General features: G+C 46.7%; 1 protein-coding gene across 5 annotated transcripts in view; it reads left to right on the top strand.

The window, feature by feature from the left end:
• Positions 1 to 17,470, top strand: part of ELMO1 (engulfment and cell motility 1) — a 335,641-nt gene that overhangs the window by 51,302 nt on the left and 266,869 nt on the right. For all 5 annotated transcript variants that reach the window (XM_083468793.1, XM_083468798.1, XM_083468796.1 and 2 more), the window contains exon 2: positions 17,040 to 17,193. In XM_083468793.1, the coding sequence (XP_083324919.1) occupies positions 17,116 to 17,193 (78 nt within the window). In that variant the 5' untranslated portion in view covers positions 17,040 to 17,115. The remainder of the gene's footprint in view (positions 1 to 17,039; positions 17,194 to 17,470) is intronic.

Below are 17,470 nucleotides of genomic sequence, written 5' to 3'. Positions count from 1 at the left end.
TTCCTCCAACAACCACTAGGTCATGTATGTGGACAATTAGACACCGCAATGATGAGGACACAAGGGGTTATAGAAACGTTTGGGTGGCAGATGGGGAGAATCCTCTGTAAGACCCTCATTTACAGTTACCCAAAATATTAGTGCTTTGGCTATGTTGAAATGTCTTCCGAAGGAGGAATTTCGTTTGAAACAGAATACTAAATCTGTATGCAAAGCAGCTGAGTTGACTAGGCTCCCCTTAAGTTTTGATCGATTGTATTCCATGTGTGAATACAGTTTAGGAATGTCAAAAGTAGGTTCTAATTGTGGTTACCGTCTATGTTGATTTTTTACATATTGACTCTGATGTGATAAGCTTACAAACCTTAATTATTGGTGATGCTTTTCTTTCTTGGTGCATGGGGTATCTAATGGGTTTGAGTTACTCGTGCGTAAACTGTCCCCGTTAGGGAGCTTAATTGCCTGGGTTAAACCATCTTGACTGCACAGCCCATCTCAGCGTGGCTGCCTCAGTCGCTAGCAGAATCTGTCTGTGGGCGTTTCTTAAACCTTTTCCAGCATAAAAGCTGTTTGACTCCCAGTGGTCTCCGCCTCTCACTGCGCGGGAGTCTTCTGCGCAGGGAGGGTGTGGGTAGTGGAGGACCTGTGCTCTCCTCACTGATGTCCAGGGAAGAATCCCGGAGCTCTCCCTCCGCTTCCCCCATTTGCCCCCCTTGATCTCTTGTGTTGCGCTGATTTCCTTCCTCCTCTACCGAGCTGCTTCTCCCCCTGGTGCTGCGTCCTTCGGCCACAGAATCTGGGAGCCTCCCCTTCGCCTCTCACTCTGATGTCAGTTCCCTGACAGGGTATAACCATAGAACTTGCATGCACCATTGTCGTTTTCCTGGATAGGAACCAGTAATGAGTATCACTGTGTTTTTAGGATCTGAGAGCTGATGTTCTGAAAAGGGGAACTGCGCAGATGGGAACACGTGGCACAGAAATGCCTTCTCCCAATACCGGGATTAGAGCATCTTCCTTAAAAGCAAACGTAAATGCAATTGCAACTTGCCTGTTTAGGAAAAACATTAAGGGTGAACATAATAAAGTGCATGGGATTATGGTGGCTCTTATTAAGAGTTAATGGAAAGAAACCCCCCTCCCCCAATTCATATTATTAGAACTCACAGTTGCTGAACAAACTTCATTGGTAGTAAGTTGAAGACAGAAAAATGGAAGTGATTCCTCATGCGAGGGGTGGATTGTGGGGGTGGCTTTGAAAAGGATGAGGCAGATTTATGAAATATCTAGGTCTTCTGGAAGCTGTTAGCTAGGGTAGTTAATGAAACTCCAGATTGGTGCCCAGTAAATGGCTGTCATTTTCATAACATGATACAGTAGTGGATTTTCCAGAGACGTTGGACTGGCCTGTTTTGAAACCAGAATACAAGGACAGACAGACAGATATAGAGATAGATAGTTTTCATGTTTTTGTGTATCTTTATTACATCAACCATTTCACACATCCCCAAAAAATAAAAGGTTCCTTAAAACAATTGGATTTCCCTCCCTCCCTGGGTCCTTTCTATAATGCAAAGTTATTATCCAGTTACTATTTTTTTCCATTTTAAAAAACCCATATTTACCCACATTGCAAGCATCTTCACATTCCTGCCAGTGATTTTAGATGTTTACAGTGGTCCTTTAAGTAATGTAAAAATTTATTCCAGTCTTTTTCAAATACCTGATCTTCCTGGTTTCAGATCTTCCCTGTCAATTTCTCCGTCTCCGCATAGTCCATCAATTTCGTCTACTATTCGTCTTTGGATGGTACTTCTTGTTTCCAATTCTGGGCTAGCAATCCTCTCGCTGCTGTTGTTGCATACATAAATAGTCGTTTATCTTCTCTAGATTCTCTTCATCTACTATACCTAACAGAAAGGCCTTTGGTTTTAGAACAAATGTATTTTAATACATTTTCTTTAATTCATTATTGCAAGACCACCGCATATGGTAAAAAGTACATTCTTTCTCCTTGCGTTTCCAACATAGTTTTGAACTTATTTTATGCATCTTTGCAATTTTACTCGTTGTAAGGTACCAACGATACATCATTTTCATATAATTTTCTTTCAGCAAACAACATGCAGCAAATTTAATTTCTTCTCTCCATAACTTCTCCCAAGATTTCATTTGAATATTATACCTGAAATCCCTAGCCCAATGTATCATTACAGCTTTAACTTCTTCATCCTTTGTATGCCATTCTAACAGTAATTTATACATTTTCAATAATACTTTCACATTTTTGTCCAACAGGTCTATTTCAAACCTTGATCTTATTGTATCAAAACCATTTCTTTTATCTATCTTAAAAATATCATTTACCTGGTGGTATTGTAACCAATTCGTCATAAATTCTTTTACATCTTCAATTTTTTTCAATTAACTGGTCTTCTGCCTCAATTAACAAATCCCTATAGGTGGCCCAATTCCCTTTCATATTTAACTTTTTCACTGATATTGCTTCCAAGGGTGATAGCCACCAAGGTGTTTTTCATTCCAATATTTTTTTATATTTATTCCATATCTTATGTATTGACTTTCTTATTATGTGATTCAGGAATCCTTTATGTGCTTTTACTTTATCATACCATAAATACGCATGCCACCCAAAGCTATTATGACCTTTCCAGGTCTAGTAAACCAGTATTTTTCAACAATATCCAAATATTTTTAATCTGAGCCAGCATGTGAACTGCCATGCCAGATGATCTGGCAGAGTTACATTTGCATTAGGAGAGCATCATAATGGTCATGGCAGCATCCTTGCAAATTTATTTATTTAATAAACTTTATATATTGCTTGATTTACAATAGCAGATTACAAAAGATAAAACAAGTACAATCAAGAAAAATTCACAACCCTACTTTAAAGCATACAAAAGTTAAAATATTAAAACAGATTAAAATTTCCTCAACTTTCTAAGCATCTGGGTAGGGTGGTCTAGAGAGGAATGTTTTTTAGGAGGCACAGTGAAGGCACCTTGCTTGGTCTCAAAAGGCAGGGAGTTCCAAAGTGTATGTGCTGCCTCACTAAGTGATCCATGTCCTTACAAATGTGGAGCGGGTATTGAGTGGGTAGCTTGTTGTATTCGGTAGCTTTCTGTTACTAGGATTTTATAAAAAAATTCCTTCCAGTAGCACCTTAAAGACCAACTAAGTTAGTTCTTGGTATGAGCTTTCGTGTGCATGCACACTTCTTCAGATACACTGAAACAGAAGTTGCCAGATCCTTCTATATAGTGAGAAGGTGGGGAGGGGTATTACTCAGAAGGGTGGTGGGAATGGGAGATTGGCAGATAGCTGGACATTCTATACAAGATCTCAAAGTAGCTGTTTTACTACAAAGGAATTTCAGAAATAGACTGGAAAGAGAAGCTGCTAAATTGCAACTCATTACCAAACTTAAAACCATGGAGAGACCTGGTCTGAACAAAGACATTGGATTCTTATCTCATTATACATGACTAGCCATTTTTCACCTTCTCACCCCTTGCCTTTTCCTGTAAGACCTATTGCAGTCGTTAAGAGTCGTCAACAGGCTCATCTCAGCTATCTGCCAATCTCCCATTCCCACCACCCTTCTGAGTAATACCCCTCCCCACCTTCTCACTATATAGAAGGATCTGGCAACTTCTGTTTCAGTGTATCTGAAGAAGTGTGCATGCACACGAAAGCTCATACTAAGAACTAACTTAGTTGGTCTTTAAGGTGCTATTGGAAGGAATTTTTTTATTTTGACTATGGCAGACCAACACGGCTACCTATCTGTAACTAGGATTTTATAGTGCAACCATTGCTCAAAGGCTATGCACATGTGTGCAGAAAACATTCCGTGGGCTGTAGTGCCATTAAATTATGAACAAAACCGCAATTCTCTGGGATGGCAACGTAACTAGGTTTTCTGAATAGGCAGGACCTTACAGACCAGATTCCGCAGTCTGAATTATACCTAGACATTAGAGCCAAAGGAGATTGCAAATCATAGGGGCACGTCGATGCTGAGGATGTTACTATGGCAATAGCTTGGAAGCTTATATCAGGTACCGACTGCTATTTTCTCTTGTGTTATGTATTATGATGTAGTTAAACCAGAGAAGGGTGAAATAAGATGTTGCAACAGTCATGGAGAACTCCTGACGTTGCTGGGTGGTTTCCTCTTGTCTCTGACCATGGGCCATGCTGCCTGCGGCTGGTGGGAGGGCTATAGCTTGCCCACCCTGTTGCAGCAGATGGTTTCACTCTCAGTTGGTTTAAGGTTGGGCTCATTGTGCTCAAATCTGAGGTGATAACAGCTGAACATTTGCCAGATTAAAGAATGCCGCAAGGAAGCTTCTCTGCATATCTGCAGTGTGAATTCACTGTGCTGCTTTAATGTATTATCCAGCAGACAGAATTTACAACTCCTTTAGAGTTGGCTGCTCATCCATGCTATTTAAAGGCAAAAATAACTCTCTTGGGGGAATTAATTTAGTATGTATTATCTTTCTAAAATTGTTAATCAGACTTGCTCTCAGAAGGCCCTTTCTGTTAAATTTGCTGCTTCAGGTTTTGTAAGCCTAGGCCATTAGACTTGAATACAAGCAGTTTTTGTGTGTGTGTGGCACGCGCGCGCGAACACACACACACACACACACACACACGTGTTGTAACAATTGTGCTTAGTAACATGTGGCTATGCAACACCCCACCACCCTTTACAATGTCCCTTTTGTACTCACTTGTGTAGGAAGTAATGTTTTTTTTCTAATACTGGAAGTTGAATTTGTTTTTTTCTTATGCTTTATAAGTGAATCTTCACATGGGGTGTATTAAGAGTCTATTGCAACTGATCGTTAGAGATCACTGGTGTTCTTAAATAGTTTAACTACAAGAAATGGTGAAACATCCATTTAGTGTTTCATGAAACATGAAACGAGAATTTCAAGCCTCTGGTTTTCTTGTTCCAAAAGTAACTCGTGTCTGTAGTAGCAAAAGAGCAGGGAGGCTGCTGTTACTATCTGCACTTACTTGGAATTAAGTGAACAATGTGAGACTTATTGCTGAGTAAACATACATAGGATTAAGCTGTAATTGTTTCTAAAGCCTAGTGAATCTCATGAATAAAACTGGTTTTGTGACCCACATGCTGGATTGAAAGTCAGGAAGTGTCCCAAGTTTTGAAACATTCCCCCAGATGTTTATGCACAAATAGGTTTATTAGATTCACATACATGAATCTTTTTTAAAAAGCTGGGTTAGAAGATAATTCTTTTTATTAACACTACTTTTAAGCAGAGGGACGTGGGTGGCGCTGTGGTCTAAACCACAGAGCCTAGGGCTTGCCAATCAGGAGGTCAGCTGTTCGAATCCCCGTGATGGGGTGAGCTCCCGTTGCTCGGTCCCTGCTCCTGCCAACCTAGCAGTTCGAAAGCACATCAGAGTGCAAGTAGATAAATAGGTACCACTCCGGCAGGAAGGTAAACGGCATTTCCGTGCGCTGCTCTGGTTCTCCAGAAGCAGCTTAGTCATGGTGGCCACATGACCCGGAAGCTGTCTGTGGACAAACGCCGGCTCCCTCGGCCTATAGAGCGAGATGAGCGCGCAACCCCAGAGTCATCCGCAATCAGGGGTACTTTACCTTTTACTTTTAAGCAATTTTCCTGCTTTCCATCCCCTTTCTTGAGCAGCAAGAATTTCAATTTTTCCCAGTCTCTGTGCCCTCAGAGAAGGGTGCTTTAATATCCCTGGTGGATTTTGCAGTTGTTACTCATCCTTTGAGATGGAGTGAGCTATAAATGTGAATAAAGACTCAAAGTGAAAGGGGGGTATGGAGGAAGTGGCAGACCATTTCACAAGACTAGGCCCACTTGTAAAAATCCCAGTGTGCTAAAAGTCAGTGTGAGTGCTAGTCATGATTGCTGCGTACTTCTTCTGGGATGAGAGGCAACATCCCTCAGAGTATTGCCAGGGGGTGGCTATCTTAATGCCCTTCTTGTGAGCTTCCCATAGGTATCTGCCCACTGTAAGAGCTGAATGCTTCCCTCATTCACCAGGGCTGCTCTTACCTTCTTTAAAGGCAGTTGTCTTTAAGTGTTTCAGACCCAGAACCCACTTTTGTCCAGTGTTAGAAACAGATCATAGAATCATAGAGTTGGAAGAGACCACAAGGGCCATCGAGTCCAACCCCCTGCCAAGCAGGAAACACCACCAGAGCACTCCTGACATATGGTTGTCAAGCCTCTGCTTAAAAACCTCCAAAGGAGGAGACTCCACCACACTCCTTGGCAGCAAATTCCACTGTCGAACAGCTCTTACTGTCAGGAAGGTCTTCCTAATGTTTAGGTGGAATCTTCTTTCTTGTAGTTTGGATCCATTGCTCCGTGTCCGCTTCTCTGGAGCAGCAGAAAACAACCTTTCTCCCTCCTCTATGTGACATCCTTTTATATATTTGAACATGGCTATCATATCACCCCTTAACCTCCTCTTCTCCAGGCTAAACATGCCCAGCTCCCTTAGCCGTTCCTCATAAGGCATCGTTTCCAGGCCTTTGACCATTTTGGTTGCCCTCCTCTGGACACGTTCCAGTTTGTCAGTGTCCTTCTTGAACTGTGGTGCCCAGAACTGGACACAGTACTCCAGGTGAGGTCTGACCAGAGCAGAATACAGTGGCACTATTACTTCCCTTGATCTAGATGCTATACTCCTATTGATGCAGCCCAGAATTGCGTTGGCTTTTTTAGCTGCCGCATCAATAAACTAGGCGCCAAACGGCTCCTTAAACCAAGGTTGTAGTCTGCAAAGCAGAATGCCTAGTTGCCATTTTGGGCAAGACTTCTCTAAAGTCTTATTTTTCAAACCTTGGACTGACTGTGATTGAGTCTCAATTAAACATCTGGTTAGTTCACATGACAACCTCAATCTGGGTTAAGAGATCTGAGAACTTAAAGAAGACAAGTCACTTGATCCAGGGACAATCCACATACAGGTATATATGGGCCTATTCTGACCTCTTTTTCTTAATGGTGGCTGCTCCTGCTCAGGCTGCACAGAAAAAGCAATTTGATTCCAGAAATTCATTCTGATTGTGCAGATAAAATATAACTGATATATATATGTGTGTCCAGTTCTGGGCACCACAGTTCAAGAAGGACACTGACAAACTGGAACGTGTCCAGAGGAGGGCAACCAAAATGGTCAAAGGCCTGGAAACGATGCCTTATGATGTCCGGCTAAGGGAACTGGGCATGTTTAGCCTGGAGAAGAGGAGGTTAAGGGGTGATATGATAGCCATGTTCAAATATATAAGAGGATGTCACATAGAGGAGGGAGAAAGGTTGTTTTCTGCTGCTCCAGAGAAGCGGACACGGAGCAATGGATCCAAACTACAAGACAGAAGATTCCACCTAAACATTAGGAAGAACTTCCTGACAGTAAGAGCTGTTTGGCAGTGGAATTTGCTGCCAAGGAGTGTGGTGGAGTCTCCTGCTTTGGAGGTCTTTAAGCAGAGGCTTGACAACCATATGTCAGGAGTGCTCTGATGGTGTTTCCTGCTTGGCAGGGGGTTGGACTCGATGGCCCTTGTGGTCTCTTCCAACTCTATGATTCTATGATAGGATTCTCCAGGGTGGGATATTAGTGTGTGAAAACAGTCCTGATCCAACGATGCCCAGATGAAGATGTCAGGAGCCACTTGGTTGCAAGTGGTCAAAAGCCAGGTGCAAAATGCGCCTGGTGCCTGGCTAATTTCGAACACTGCTTTTGTCCAAGCATGTGTTTTGGTATCCACTTCTTAGTGTCCCCCCCCCCCTTACCATATGTCTTGCATGGTGATAGTACTGTTAGGTCTGGCTGTAATCAAGTAATTGGTCACATTTTAACTCAGCTGCGGGTGCCTATTCAGACAAATCTGACAGCTTGTCTACTACAGGTGGTCTTGGGATTTATAGTTAAAGATGTTTTTGATGGAACCCTGATCCCAGTCCTTGCATACTAACATATGGGCAGCTAACAGAGGAAATATCTCAAAATAGCCTTGGGTCATGTGTATCCTTGGCAACACATCCACTCAGAGGCAAACTACACACTCCCTGCATGCACACTGTAAACTTTTATTTACAGACAGAAGAATATTATAACAAAAACAAAATTCGGGGAAGTATACAGGTAAACTGCCCCTCCAGCTCAAAACCTGACACTCTAAAAAATTATATGTTAACAACGCTTGCCTATAACAGCTCAGGTATTGAATTAAATCTCCCAGAGCCTTGTAGGCAGATTGAGAACTAATGCATTTCCTATTAATGACTTGCACCAGGGATGTTCCCAACCCTTTCAGCTTATGACTTAATTACTGCAGCGCAGTAGGATATCCCGGCCCTCACAAAAAGCTGCAGTGTGCTTGATATTACCGTACTTTTCTGAAGGAATACACAATGTACTGACTATCATTAAGTCCCAGAGCTTGTACTTTAATGGTGTAATTTATTTTGGTTTTAAAAACTGCTCCTGGCATCTACATTTCTAATTTTTGCCAAACTTTGGGATGATGTGTAATGCATTCTTCTGCAGTTGCCTAAGCCTCATCCAAAATCACAAATGCTGCATATCTTGGTTAGCTGTCAGAATGACACATGCTTAATATGTCAGACTTTTTACCTTCTCCAATCTTTTAAAATTTAAACTAAGCAGGACTGTGGCTATTGGTTTTGAAAATGAGGTCCATGTTTACCGAAAGGGGGGGAAAGACACCTAAATTCTTAGCTCTGTAAAGACCCCCATGCTGATGTAATTGTCTTTATGCCTAACTGGGGAGGAGTGTATGTTGCTCAGACACATGCCTCCTTTTTTTTACTCTGATTCCCGCAGAGGAAGCCAGCAGGGTGTGAACACAATTCTATTCTCGTCTGTATTCATAAGAGAAATGCGGAGGAGAGTGTGAGACGGGGATGTGGATGGTAACTGTTAAGTCGTGGGTTGACATAGCAGCCGGCACAGCGATTTCTCCAAGTAGCTCTTTATTGTGGTAAGCTGAAATAGAACTGGCTCAGAACAGCTCAGCCGGCCTGTATTTATAGGCAGCTGGCTGTCAACATTGTAACCACCACAGCCCAGAGTTCCCGCCTAAAATAACTGCCGCGGACCTGAGTGAAAACTATCTACAGACCTGAGTGAAAACTATATACAGTATCCCCCTGTTGGCCCAGGGGGAAACTACACTACATAACACCCCTCCCCACCGAGATAAGGCGTTAGTTACAATCGTAATGGTTTCCTTATATACAGCACTACGCGTAATGGTTCAATTAGGCACAAAAGCATATCGGTTACATTTCCCATACTTAGACCAACAGTGATACCTGTCCAACAACATAGTCCTTTAAATACGTTGGGCGCTTGGAAACTCTGCCAGACCGCCGGGGACTGGTAGCCAAGTCCGGAGGGCCACACAGTTCTCGCTGAGGCTGTGGTGCGACCCTAGGTGGCGTTGGAACCAACTCCCCTGGATCCGCTGCTGTGGGTGGAGCCTCCGCAAGTGGAGTGGTCTGAGTCTGTTCTGAAACGGCTTGGTTCGGCTCCACGCTGGCAGTTTGCGAGGAAGGTGTAGGTGGGGCCTCGCCATCTGTACGTGTCTCTTCTGGAGCCGCAAGCGCAGTTGGGGGCACCTCGGTAGTGTCCAAGTCCCCAACCCTGCGCCTAAGCTGGTCTATGTGCCGTCGCCACAAGCGTCCGTCTTCGAGTGCCACCTGGTACGAGCGAGGTCCAGTGACTCCCACTACTGTGGCTGGCACCCAAGGGATGTCCCCCACATAGTTCCGGGCAAAGACCTGGTTTCCTGGGACAAATGACCGTGGTGCATTGGCACAGCCTGGGGGTTCAGCCACGGCAAAGTCTGGGTGTAGCCGGTCGAGCGGTGACCTGAGGCGGCGGCCCATAAGCAGTTCAGCAGGACTCCTCCCTGTGGCCGCATGAGGGGTGATGTGTTGCACGAACAAGTATTCGGCGACCCGCTCATGCCAGTCTCCCCGGTCCAGGCGCGCCAGTGCCTCTTTTGTCGAGCGCACCATTCTTTCCGCTTGCCCGTTGCTGGATGGATGAAAGGGTGCCGTTAGGGCATGGCGGATGCCCAGTCCCAAAAGATACCGCTCAAACGTGCCTGACGTGAACTGCGGTCCGTTGTCAGAGACAAGGACATCAGGACACCCATGCGTTGCAAACAGGCCTCGCAGCACCCGGATGACAGCTTCGGTAGTGGTGGAGGGCATCAGGGCGACCTCCAGCCATTTGGAATAGGCGTCCACCACTACCATAAAGGTCCGGCCGTGAAAGGGACCAGCCAGATCGATGTGCACCCTCGACCAGGGTGTCTTTGGCGTCTCCCAGGTGTGTCCCTTAGCTGCCGGTGGTGCAGGCCTCGACTCCTGGCACGCTTGACAGGCGGACACCCAGGCAGTGATGGCATCGTCCATATTAGGCCACCAGACGTAACACCGAGCCAACGCCTTCATTTTGACAATTCCCGGGTGGCCAACGTGCAGAGCCTCCAGGACGCGCTGACGGAGTCCCTGGGGAATCACGACGCGGTCTCCCCACAGCAGGCAGCCGCGATGAGCTGAGAGTTCATGTTGTCTGGTTGCGAAGGGCTGGAACTCCGATGCAAAAGGCCCTTGTGGCCACCCCCTCCACACCCAGTTGAGCACCCGGCTGATGGTGCGATCCTGGGCAGATGCGGAGGCCACAGTGGCAGCCGATACAGGCGCTGCCGGAAGATCCTCAATCAGAAGGAGCGATGAAGCTGGAGCCGGGTCTTCCACAAATGCTGGAAGAGGGCAACGGCTGAGGGCGTCGGCATGGCCCATCGATTTTCCCGGGCGATGGATGAGCCGGTAGTGGTAGGCAGCCAGGAAAACAGTCCATCGCAGCATGCGTGGTGAGAGGACCGGTGGAGTTGGACGATCACCGGCGAGGAGGCCCAGGAGTGGCTTGTGGTCAGTGATGAGGTCAAAAGTCCTGCCATAGAGGTATTCATGGAACCTCTTCACTCCAGCCACAAGTGCCAATGCCTCCTTGTCGAGCTGGCTGTAATTCCGTTCCGTCGGAGATAGTGTCCTGGAAAAGTAGGCGAGCGGTGCTTCTCTTCCATCTGGAAAACGGTGACTAAGGACAGCACCGATGCCAAAAGGTGAGGCGTCGCAGGCAAGGACCAGCGGCCTGGATTCACTGTACTGTACCAGCACACTGTCTGAAGAAAGGAGAGCCTTGACCGCGTTGAAGGCCGCCGTCTCCCGATGACCCCAGGCCCAAGGCGTCTTAGTGCTAAGGACTCGGTGAAGAGGCTCAGCCACTGTGGCTTTGTGGGGCAGGAACATGTTATAAAAGTTCAGCAGCCCCAGGAATGCCTGCAACTCCGTTTTGTTCTTTGGGGTGGGGGCCTGCTGGATAGCGCGGATCTTGGATGTGGTTGGATGAAGACCGGAGGCATCGATAAGATAGCCCAGGAACTCTACCTGTGGAACGGCGATCTGGCACTTCTCCCTCTTTACCTTGAGCCCGGCCTCCTGGAACCTGGTCAGTACGGCACGGAGGCGCTCGAACAGCTGCTGGTGTGAGTCTGCAGACACCAAGACGTCATCAAAATATGGTACCACGCCCGGAAGCCCTTGCAGGAGACGCTCCATAAGGCTTTGGAAGATGCCAGGAGCCACACTCACCCCGAACTGCAACCGGCGGCAACGGAATGCCCCCCGGTGGGTGACGATCGTCTGGGCTTCAGCAGTGGCATCATCGACTGGCAGTTGTTGATAGGCTTGGGCAAGGTCCAGCTTAGCGAAGACCTTACCCTCACCCAGGGAATGCAGCAGGTGTTGGACAACAGGAACCGGATAAGCATGCTGCTGAAGTGCCTTGTTGATCGTGCACTTGTAGTCAGCGCAGATTCTCACCGACCCATCTGGCTTGACAGGCGTGACGATGGGGGTTTCCCACTTTGCGTGGTCAACCGGCTCCAAAACTCCTTGGGCGATCAGTTTGTCCAGTTGTTCGTCCACCTTAGCCTTGAGAGCAAAGGGAACCCGGCGTGGCTTTAGCTTGATGGGGGCGACTTGTGGATCAAGGCTAAAGGAGATGGGCGTACCTGTATATTGGCCCAAGGTGCCGTCAAAAACCTCGGCAAAGTCTTTGACCAGACCCTCAGTCTCTGCGTTAGAGATGCAGTTGATGCCGGTGACTTCCAGGCCGAGGGCATCAAACCAGTCTAGCCCTAGAAGGCTTGGCCGCTGACCTTCGACCACCACCAACCGGAGCAGGCCCGAAAAATCCTTGAAGGCGATCCGGAACCGGCCAACGCCTACCACGGGAATGTCGTTTCCCTGGTAGTCTCTCAGGTGTACGCGGTGAGAGTCGAGTTGCCTTTTGGACACTCTGGGTACCAGTCTTTTGATGGTGCTCCATGACACGATGGACAGGGCAGACCCGGTGTCGATCTCCATGTCACATGGAGCTCCTTCAATGAGCACCGTGACGTTCAGCTTGCGTCGCGTAGTCGAGTCGGTTTGGCCAATCGTGGTTCCAGACGGGCAGCGGCAGTTGGTGAGAGCGAAACAACTTTCCTTGGCAGACTGGAGTGAAGACTTGGACTTGCGAGTCGATGAAGGGGGGGTGTCAGACGGAGCCGATCGGCAGACCTTAGCGATGTGGCCCCTTCTGGAACACTTCCTACAGATGGCGTCTCTGAATTGACACTTGGCACGGGAATGGTTGCCTCCGCAGCCAGCACATTCCGGTTGGCCCTTGGACTTCTGTTGGAACTTCCTGCGCTCCCGCTTTGTCTGGTGCACATCATCGTCTTCACTGGAGGATGCCTCCTCACTGCTGGCCTCTTCATGATGCACCGGAACTGGCTCCCTAGCAAGACGCGGGCTGCTGGACTTGCGGATCTCCTGGGCGGAGCGTTCAGCAGCTTCTGAGGCCACAGCCTCCTCAATGGCTTTCTGTAGCGTGAGGTCTGGCTTGGCTAGGAGGCGCCGTTGCAGATGGATGTCCCGGACCCCGCAGACGATTCGATCCATCAGGGCATCGTCTAAGTCTCGGAACTCACAGTGCATTGCAGCCTGTCGCAGGGCGGTGGTGTAGTTGTTGATTGACTCCCCCTCTGCCTGGTTCCGGTGGTAGAACGCATGGCGGGCAGCAATCTTGGACGGCTTTGGTGCGTAGTGGTTGCGGAGCTTCTCTTGGATCGTGTCCCATGGTGTTGCCTGGACTGCTTCAGGCGCAACCAACGCTCGGGCCGTCTCAAACACTTCAGGCCCACAGAGGCTGAGGAATAGGCCCCGCTTCCGATCCTTTGATACTGCTGTCAGCTCGTTGGCTTGGAGGTAGCAGTCGAACCGAGCGAGGTAGGAGTCCCATGATTCAGAGGCTGGCGCAAACGGTGGTAGAGGCACAAGTGAAGCCATGATTCCGATGCCGGCGTGAAGGGCGATGGATGGAACACAGTGCTCTAGCCAGAACAGTCAGCTCTGAATGGGTTCTGCTGCCCAGTGATTTCGCTCAGTGATTTCGCTCTGTGATTCAGCTCAGTGATTCAGCTCAGTTCAGAGGCTGGCCGCATCTGGCTGTGCTCTGATGTCCATCCATCCCACCTTCGTCGCCAGTGTTAAGTCGTGGGTTGACATAGCAGCCGGCACAGCGATTTCTCCAAGTAGCTCTTTATTGTGGTAAGCTGAAATAGAACTGGCTCAGAACAGCTCAGCCGGCCTGTATTTATAGGCAGCCGGCTGTCAACATTGTAACCACCACAGCCCAGAGTTCCCGCCTAAAATAACTGCCGCGGACCTGAGTGAAAACTATCTACAGACCTGAGTGAAAACTATATACAGTATCCCCCTGTTGGCCCAGGGGGAAACTACACTACATAACAGTAACTCTTTATATCATCCCTACCCCTCCACACTCCTAATGGTATGGATTCTTTATGGTGGAAAGGAAGGAAGAAAAGATGACTGTTGTGTGAATATTAGAACTCAAACAAGTTGATTTAAGGTCTGAGAAAAGACTCAGTTCTAGTTTATATGCCATCCTAAATGCATAGGGACGCGGGTGGCACTGTGAGTTAAACCACAGAGCCTAGGACTTGCCGATCAGAAGGCTGGCGGTTCGAATCCCCACAACGGGGTGAGCTCCTGTTGCCCAGTCCCTGCTCCTGCCCACCTAGCAGTTCGAAAGCACGTCAAAGTGCAAGTAGATAAATAGGTACTGCTCTGGCGGGAAGGTAAACGCCGTTTCTGTACGCTGCTCTGGTTCGCCAGAAGCGGCTTAGTCATGCTGGCCACATGACCCGGAAGCTGTACACTGGCTCCCTTGGCCAATAAAGAGAGATGAGCACCGCAGCCCCAGAGTCGGCCACGACTGGACCTAATGGTCAGGGGTCCCTTTACCTTTAGCTTAAATGCATAGGAGGAGGCAATGCCAGAGGGTGTCCCCCCCACCAGTGGCAGCATCAGAAAACAAAATAAAAAATGGAGGGGGTGGGAGCAGACAGAAGCTTTGTCCCACATTTTAGACTTGAAAGTGAAATAAGGGTGTATTTCACATCATTGCCCCCATCCTAAACATATTTTCTCTGAAGTAAGTTCTGTTGATTTTGACAGCAAGTAAGCATGCTTAGGACTGCAGCCTTATTTTCACTTCCAGTTTATGATTTGGTAACAACTTGTATGTGAAGAGTGCTTTTCCTTTGAGCAATGACAGTGGGGACAAGGAGGAGGAAAGGAGTGGGCAGGGGGAGTGAGTTACTTGTTAGGAAGAGTAGCTTCCTTAGTCTTGTTGTGGTCCCACTGATCCAAGGCGCCAGAGAGGCTGGTCATCTCAGTACCATGGAGAGCTCCCAATGAGTCACTTTGTCCAACAAGAGTAGGACGTGAACTAAGATCCCAACCTCCAGTCCACCTCTCCCTTGCCCCCACAAAACAATGTGGAGAATTGGTGTCTCTTAAAAAGCCATCCTATGGCCTTATGCTCTGACCTGATGCACTTTACACTGTGGGACTGGAGAGGCAGTGTGAAAGGTGTTTGGATCCTCAGGTTCAGGAGAAGGTGCCTTTGTGCAGACCCTGGTGCTGTGAGCTCTGGTTCAGTGGGCTCCCACTCTCTTGCATCAGGCTTGGAGATAGGTCAGACCTCACCTGGAGTACTGTGTCCAGTTCTGGGCACCACAATTCAAGAAGGACACTGACAAACTGGAACGTGTCCAGAGGAGGGCAACCAAAATGGTCAAAGGCCTGGAAACGATGCCTTATGAGGAATGGCTAAGGGAGCTGGGCATGTTTAGCCTGGAGAAGAAGAGGTTATGGGGTGATATGATAGCCATGTTCAAATATATAAAAGGATGTCACATAGAGGAGGGAGAAAGGTTGTTTTCTGCTGCTCCAGAGAAGCAGACACGGAGCAATGGATCCAAACTACAAGAAAGAAGATTCCACCTAAACATTAGGAAGAACTTCCTGACAGGAAGAGCTGTTTGACAGTGGAATTTGCTGCCAAGGAGTGTGGTGGAGTCTCCTACTTTGGAGGTCTTTAAGCAGAGGCTTGACAACCATATGTCAGGAGTGCTCTGATGGTGTTTCCTGCTTGGCAGGGGGTTGGACTCGATGGCCCTTGTGGTCTCTTCCAACTCTATGATTCTATGATTCTATGACTTGTAGTCTGGTTCCTTAGATGGTAACACTACCACCTCTGATTCACTGCCCTGGTGGTCATTGCTGGACTCTGGAATCATGACAGCCCTCCTTTGGAGTTCATAGTGCTTTGGCATGTGTGACCAAGCACATATATTGTGTTATATGAACATGGTGGATAACAGAGCCCTTGATGGAGTCAGGCAGGTAGTGGTTGACCTATCAGGTCTGGTAAGTAGGTCTGGCTTGTATGACCAAGACTAAGGCTTTGGAAAAATGATTCTATGTATGATTTTATTGGTGCCCCTCCCTTTGTGCCCCACAGTCTTCAAAGTCTGGAGCCTCTGATAGTTGTGCTTGGTTCATTATTTCCCAAGCTATCTTTCAGTTACTCCTTTGCCTTTATGCCATTACAGTGAAAAAGTCCTAGCATCTCATAAATTGGTATCTGAACTGAAGTTCATGATTCATACTTTTAAATTACAAGTCCTACAGCAGGGACATCTAAATATCTTATTTTTCACACTCACTATTCTTTTCTTTCAAGCTCCCATCTTTATGACTAGAAACTGGTTTTTAATGGAATATTGCCCCAGTTCTAAGTGGAGCTTGTATGTTGTCCAGTTATGACTAGGGTACTGGCCCTTAAACGTCCTGCCCACAGTATCAGTTGGTTTGCATGGCAGTGTAACTATATGAAGCTATTTTAGATCATGAAGGCATAGGTCGTGAAAGGATGAGTCCCATATATTCCAAATCAGAAGTGCTTTATATATATAATGAGTTGAACGCGTTTCTCTCTGCATGTGATGTTGCTGCATTGTCTAGTGCTGTTCCATTTTGCCTTCCTCCTGACATCCTGGTTGCTATAGTGCAATGATCTATTTGTGAACATACAAAGGATCATTGCCATAATTAAAGGGGAAATGTTTTCTGGTCATAACTTCATGGGTAATGCTTCTTGAAAGGTGATGGACTAGAGTATCTAACAGGTTATTTTGGTTCTCCAAAACTCTGGAATGCAATGCTCAATCTTTTTTTCAGCCTTTCTCTAGCAATATAGTTCAGATAATTTCTATGTGTGTTTTTTTTTAAAAAAACAACCTATCTAGTGCATGGCTGCTGTTCACAGTACATTTTAGTGCTTCAGCCATCTTTTGAGCAGATTGTCTAGTTGCATGCTGTGCAATATAGTACTGAATAATTTCAAACTTTTAGTGTGTGGATATGTGTAATCTTTCGGAAACATACACACCTTTTGTGTACCTGCCAAATGATGCAAATAGATGTATTTGTGTTCGAATCTGTTTCAAACAGTACTCTCTCTTCTTTCTCTTCCTCCAGCTGCGAATGAAACAGAGACACTCTGCGGCATTTAGTGCTCAGTTTCACTAGCTTTGAAGAACAGTGACAACTAAAAATGCCGCCTCCCGCAGATATCGTGAAAGTGGCTATAGAATGGCCTGGCGCCTTCCCCAAGTTGACGGAAATTGATCAAGTAAGTGGCTGATTCTGTGTATATCTACATATCCGCAAAATTTTACATAGGCAGTTTTTAATATTCATTTTGCCTTCCGGACAACCATGTATATAAGATTATGGAACTACCACCTCCTTTTTCCCTAAACTGAACATTTGCTGCATTTAGGGTGTCTTCTTCAGCCATTGGTTGAACTAAGTTGTAATTTTCTATAGATTGATGACACTGGTCAACAACAAATTTGTTGTCTGCGTTTTTTCAGTTGATTTAGGACGAATCTGATGTGCTGAATCCA

The sequence above is a fragment of the Podarcis liolepis genome (assembly GCF_965112155.1).
Source record: "Podarcis liolepis genome assembly, chromosome: 12".
Taxonomy (NCBI): Eukaryota; Metazoa; Chordata; class Lepidosauria; order Squamata; family Lacertidae; genus Podarcis; species Podarcis liolepis.
Note: the sequence above shows the minus strand (reverse complement) of the source record. Positions and strands in the feature narration are given on the sequence as shown.